At 60.1% G+C, this 6,076-nt stretch overlaps 1 protein-coding gene across 1 annotated transcript in view; it reads left to right on the top strand.

The window, feature by feature from the left end:
- The window catches only part of CARMIL2 (capping protein regulator and myosin 1 linker 2), a 24,227-nt gene that overhangs the window by 2,545 nt on the left and 15,606 nt on the right, over positions 1-6,076 (top strand). The window contains exons 5-16 of the mRNA XM_009290833.1: positions 861-982; positions 1,250-1,347; positions 1,950-2,020; positions 2,653-2,726; positions 3,688-3,763; positions 3,837-3,925; positions 4,263-4,357; positions 4,522-4,608; positions 4,852-4,961; positions 5,339-5,416; positions 5,784-5,860; positions 5,957-6,061. Of these exons, the coding sequence (XP_009289108.1) occupies positions 861-982; positions 1,250-1,347; positions 1,950-2,020; positions 2,653-2,726; positions 3,688-3,763; positions 3,837-3,925; positions 4,263-4,357; positions 4,522-4,608; positions 4,852-4,961; positions 5,339-5,416; positions 5,784-5,860; positions 5,957-6,061 (1,082 nt within the window). The remainder of the gene's footprint in view (positions 1-860; positions 983-1,249; positions 1,348-1,949; positions 2,021-2,652; positions 2,727-3,687; positions 3,764-3,836; positions 3,926-4,262; positions 4,358-4,521; positions 4,609-4,851; positions 4,962-5,338; positions 5,417-5,783; positions 5,861-5,956; positions 6,062-6,076) is intronic.

Below are 6,076 nucleotides of genomic sequence, written 5' to 3' on the forward strand. Positions count from 1 at the left end.
GTGCACGTGGGTCAGATGGGGCGGGTGGGAACCATGGAGGAGAGCAAAGGGATGCCCTGGCTTGGATGTGTCGGCCGAAACAGGGCTGCGGTCCTCGTTAACCTCTTGTCTGTCTCTTGCTCATTAAAGCATCGTCAGCGACGATGGCCCCAGCCTCTAAAGGGGGTTTCCGCTGCTGGGCAGGCTGCGTGGCTGAGCCCCGGGAGAGAAATAAAGGGGAGCTGGGCAGAGAGCGAGGGGTGCTGGTGGTTGAAACCCCAGGGTTGGAGGGGGGGTGAGACATCTGACTGGGATATGGAAAGCCCAGGGGTTATTAATCTGCAGGCAGGGCCGGGCCCCGCTGCCTCCCGCAGCCCCGGGCACCGGCAGAAGCGCCGTCCTCACGCGATGCCAGCAGATAATTGTCATCTCGCTCCCACGCCTCAATCAGCGTGTAATTAAATCAGGGAGCGTGTTGCCATGGGATTTTTTTCTGGTACGAACCGAAAGCTAAAAAAGCTTCAAAACCCGATTAGATAAATTCAGGGAGGAAACCTCTGTCCTCCCAGCTGTGGCTGCTGCAGGCAGAGTCAAGGCTACTCTCACCCCCGCTGCTTTGGGCTGCTTTTGCATTAGCTTAGCTTGAATTCTGGGGAGGTTTATGCCGCCTTCTGGCACATTATGATCTCTTTAATGTATTTTATCCAAAATTCCTGGTGCTCGCAGCCTTCCCTGTGCTCACAGTGCTCTGGCTGGGTTTATAAGCAGCGGCTGAGTGTTGGCAGCGAGGGGCTGGTGTCTGTCACCGTTGTGTCTGGGGGCTTGGGGACACCGTGTGTTGCCAGCTCGCTCAGGCATCTCCCATCCTTTGGACCCCGCAGGTTGTCATAGAAACGGATGCAGCATCTTACGCCTTCCGGTTCATGTCCTTTGATGATTTGGAGCAAGTTGTCATCCATGTCACCATGTCACTTAAGAAGGTCTTTCCAGACTCATCCCCTGGGTAAGGGTCTTCTGCTCCTCAGGGGTAGCTGTGTAGGTACCAGAGCAAACTCTTTGCTCAGAAAAGCCCCAGGTATGGGATGGGTTCACAATTAGCGCCTTTTAACAGGAGAAAACCACATTAATGGAGGCCAGACCCTGCTCCCCGATCGCATTGGGAAGGATATTTCTGGCCACCCTCACACACAGGGGCTGTAGCTAAGCATATAGTGGTAGGGATGCTCTTCTCCCAGCCCACCGCCACGCCACCCCTCTGGTCCTTCCCCAGGACACTGCTCAAGAACTCCCCCCCCAACCTGTACGAGAGGATCCGGCGGATCACGGACTCGCTGGAGGAAATGCTGCAGAGCAGCCCCGGGCCCTGCGGTAAGCCCTTTTCCCCTACACATCTCCCCCAGGATGGGCCAGGAGGGTTGGAGCACCCTGGGGACCATCGCAGCCCAGCGTCCGTCAACGCTAGCTCTGCTGACAGCCCCCACCTCTGCTGGCAGGGCACCCGTGGTGGCTTAGGCCAGAAGGAGCCCTGCTAGTGGGGTCTGCTCTCCACCAGCCCACCCCATCCCACGGGGTAGGAGCAGGTTTGAGGGGACGTAGCTCCCCAGAAAGGAGCAGGACAGCTGTGGGGCAAGGATGCTCGGTGTCCAGCTGTGGATGCTTCCACCCACCTCATATGGCATCGCTGCAGAGCCGGGGGCTTTTCCTGTAGCCTGGTTTGGAGTAGGATACCTCTATTATCATCATAACAATGCACCTTGCCTGGTATCTACATGGATCAAGCAAAGCTAGCTACAGCCCCTGGAGTTGTGTGATCGCTTTTGGGCTGGCAGTAGACCACGCAGGACACTCTGGCCCCTTTGAGGAGGGAAGGGAGAGCCTCCACCATCCTTCTCCTGCTTTCTGCCCTCCCCAGAGGTCTTCTCCATGTTCTGGTGGGAAGGTCTGCCACCAAGACTGCCTTCTCTTTGCAGGAGGGTTTTCGCTGACCTATGCTGCTTTATGTGATTACAACGGCTTTGCCTTCCGCGAGGAGATCCAGTGGGTAAGCTGGTCTGTCCCATGGAGAAGAGACAATGACAGCGTACCGCTTGGCAGGCAGGGAAGCAGGATGCTCACAGGGCTGCTGGGGCTGGGAGCATCCCAGGGACATCCCAGAGCTGGGAACTGTAGTTTTGCCTGGCTTGAGTGTCCCCTGCTCCTTGGTGGGGCGGAATCAAAGTGCGGGTAGGGATGAGATGCCTTGGACCAGGTTGTTTCCCAGACTGTCACGTAAGGAGAGCCCCTGGAAATCTGGGATCTTGCTGGGTGTCCCCAGTAGAGGAGAACCCTGCTGGGACCCAGCCACAGCAGGACCAGGTCTCCCCCTCTTCCGCTGGGACACCGACTCCAGCCCACCTCTCCCCACACCCTTGTTTCCACCAGCCTGGGGGCGCGTTGCCGCCTTCTGGCCAGCCCCTGCAGAAGGGGTCCAAGACCCACCGAGCCGTCCCACCAATATGGGACATGTGCCCTGGCAGCTGCAGCGCCAGGGGAGGTTTTAGGCTCGGGATTTAGGCAAGGGGCTCCCCAGGGGAGGGTCCCCGAGGGCTCAGCTCCATCCAGCAGCGCCGGGCACCCGAGCCCTCCCCAGGACCAGGTGCTGAGCCTGACCCGTGTGTCCGTCCATCCGGACAGGACGTGGACAACATCTACCACAGCCAGGACTGCCGGGAGTTCAACCTGCTGGACTTCAGCCACCTGGAGAGCCGGTGAGTCCCCTGGCCGTGCCGCGTGCGGTGCCTCGTGCCATGCCAGCACTTGTCCCCATCCTCCCCGTCCACGGTAGGGGTGGCACAACACGCTCCTCCGCTTGTGTTAGAAGCTTTTGTCGCTTTACTCGCTCCGAAGACGCCGCATCTGCAGGCTGACACTCCCCCGCACCAAACACAATGAGCCCCGTCCCATGGGGCGACAGCCCCGAGAGGCCGGGCAGCCTCCCCTCTTCATTTTTAACACTTAAATAGGCCTGCGAGCTGCTTACGGGGGTGAAAACTGAACGTTGCAGCGGCTCCTGGCAGCTCATGGCTGTCAGGTGTTTCCCTATGCAAAGCAGCCGGCTCTGCTCCCCCTCGCATATATAAATATATATATATATATCTAACAAATAGCTGTTACGGGGTTATAACCTTACAGCGGGGCCTGACCGTTGCCGGCTCCTGGCAGCTCATGGCTGTCAGGTGTTTCCCTATGCAAAGCAGCCGGCTCTGCTCCCCCTCGCATATATAAATATATATATATATATCTAACAAATAGCTGTTACGGGGTTATAAGCTTACAGCGGGGCCATGAGCTCTGGCTGTGCCCAGAATCATCCCCGTGGGGCTCAGCCACGTCTCCATCCCGAGAAAGATGGAGCGAGGGTTCAGCTGAAACTCGTTTCCACTCCAGCAAAACCCGTGTCGTTCTTTACATGAGAGCTCAGGATTAAAAAAAAAACCACCCAGTGTTTGACAGAAGCATGCAAATATTTTGATTAATGTTATTTTCCCTGAGGGAATAACCTGGTGAAGCTGAGTTTTGTTTGTGGGTTGCTTTAAATTCATGGATCCCAGTCCGGCTCCATGGAATGGTGTGTTGGGGCACCCCAGGGTTGGGTGTCTTGGGGCACCCGTTTGGGACCAGGCTTGGCTCAGCCTGGCCCCCGACTCCCTCGTCCTTGTCACCCTGCAGAGACATGGCACTGAGTGTCGCCGCCTTGTCCTTCAACCTGTGGTTCACCAAGCTCTCCTGCAAGGACTTCAGGCTGGTGAGTGCTGGCGCCGCGGCGCTGGGCGTGCCGGAGATGGCTGGGTTTCCAAAAAGGTTTTCTCCCCTGCCAGAACCAGGAGATTTCGGAGCAGCTGCTCTACATGCTCAGCAAATCGGTGACGCTGGAGGAGCTGGTGCTGGAAAACAGCGGGTTGAAAGCGTAAGCAAAGGCGTTGCAGGGCCCTGGCGCGGTGATGAGCAGGGTCTCGGCAGCCCGGTGGTGATCCCCTCACGTGCATGAGAGCAGGGGGGTCCATGGACCCGTGTGCCAGGGGGGTGTTGGTGCCCCATCCCCTCCACAGCATAAAGCTCACTGTTAGTAGCCTGGAGGCCAGTGGGCATCACCCACCCTTGCAGAGGCTCTGCTTTCGGATGGAGCTGGCTCTGCCGTGTGGGTAGGTGCTGGTGGCGTGTCCCCGTAAGGCTGCGGGGTTGGCAGCCGTGTCTCCTGGAGGTGGCCGTAGCTTGCTCAGATGGGTGGCCCTTCTCCCCCGCAGTGACTTCGTGCAGAGGATGGCCCAGGCGCTCAGCAACCATCCCGACTCTGTCCTGCACACCATCAACCTTGCTGGCAACCAGCTGGAAGACAGAGGTACCCAACTTCTGGGCTGGGATGAGTTTTCACCCATGAAAACTGATGTTCAACTCTGGATCCCACTGGCAGCTGCCCCCCGCCCTGGGGGGCTGTAGCTCAGGGTGGGACAAACACCCGCCTGCGCTGGCACGGCCGCTCAGGGCTCTCTGCTCTTTCATCAGGGATCGTTGCCTTCAGCTGGCACGTGGAGAAGAGTCCCAAGGGTCTGCAGAGCCTCAGCTTGGCTAGGACGATGCTCACTGCCAAAGGTACAGCCCAGCATCCCGCTCCCTGCCTGGGTGCCATTGGGAGGCTGGGCACAGCGGTGCTTGGGGACAAGCTGGCACCAAAGGGGTGGCTGGAGGGGCTGCAGGGACACCCTGGAAAGGGCATCGTCAAGGATGCGACGTCCTGCTGCCCCAGCTGTAGGAAAGTGCCCCTTCCTTGGCTCCATGGCTCTCCCTGGTGCAGGGGCCCCACGGGCATCCATCTCTCCCCCTCTCCTCAAGCAGGGATGAGCACGTTGTGCAAGGCCCTCGCAGATAACAAAGCCATCGGATCCTCCCTCCGGCACTTGGACCTCTCCGGAAACCCCGGCACCCTGGCTGGGGACGACAGCAGCGTGAGTGCCTGGGCCGTGACGGGGTGACACCACCTGGGCTCCGTCCCCATCGTAGTTTGGATGGCTTTGGTCTCCTGGGGTCTGTGCCCTGCCTTGCAGCACCCCAGAGACTGGGAAGTCACAGCTGCGACACCTCCCTGCCTACCCAGGGGCGGTTGGGGGATGCACTGGGGACATCCCCATGCATCTCCTGGTGGGAGGGTGGGAGATGCCACCTGGAGCAAGGAGGCATCCCAGGAGCGAGCAGCACGGGGCTGGGTCCCTCTGTGCAGGATTCATCCCTGTGCTCAGTAGGAGGATTTCTGGGCTGCAGGGTGCTGGGGGCGGGGGGAGGGTCAGGGTCCTGGGCAAAGCTGCTGAGCCCTCTCTGCCCGCAGAATCTGCAGAGCCTCCTGCGCCAGTGCCACTCGCTCTCCCACCTCAGCCTGGCCGGCACGGACTGCCCTTTGGATGCTGTGAGTACCCACGCAGGGTGTCCTGGCAGCGAACCCTTGCCCTCGGTCCCCCTCCTGAAACCGTGCCGTGCTGCTGGGGGGTGCTGCCGCCCCATCCAGGCTGGCACGGGGCTGCGGAGACAGGGCGTGTGTGGGGCAGTGGGCAGCCAGCCCAGCGATGCCCTGCTCTGTGCCCGCTGCCGTAGGCGGGTTGGGGGACTCGGGGTTGAGCAGGAGGAAGAAGGGAGCCCCAGCATGGGGCAGACCCCTTTAGCACCTCCCATAGCTCGTCCCATACCATCACCCACCCATCCATCCCTGGGCTGTGCGAGGGGCCGCAGCACCGGCTGGGTTGTCCTCGACACGGCTCGCATCCCCACCCCGGCAGCTCTTTGGAGCCCTGGTCCACGGATGCCACGCCAGCCTCGTCCATCTGGATCTCTCCAAAAACGTCTACTCCCACAAGTAAGCCCCCGGCACGGCGGGGAGGGGAGTGCAGTACCCAGGCGGGTGGCCGGTGCCGGGTGGCAGATGATGCCACGTTGTGCCCATCCTTTTCAGGAGGGTGAAAACCATCTCCCCTGACATCAAGGAGTTTTTCAGCCAGGCCTGTGCCCTCAGGCACGTCTCCCTGGCAGGTACCAAGCTGCCAGCGGATGCTGTAAGGTGAGGTGGGGCTGC

Source organism: Aptenodytes forsteri, unplaced genomic scaffold (assembly GCF_000699145.1).
Source record: "Aptenodytes forsteri isolate BGI_AS27 unplaced genomic scaffold, ASM69914v1 Scaffold14, whole genome shotgun sequence".
Classification (NCBI taxonomy): Eukaryota; Metazoa; Chordata; class Aves; order Sphenisciformes; family Spheniscidae; genus Aptenodytes; species Aptenodytes forsteri.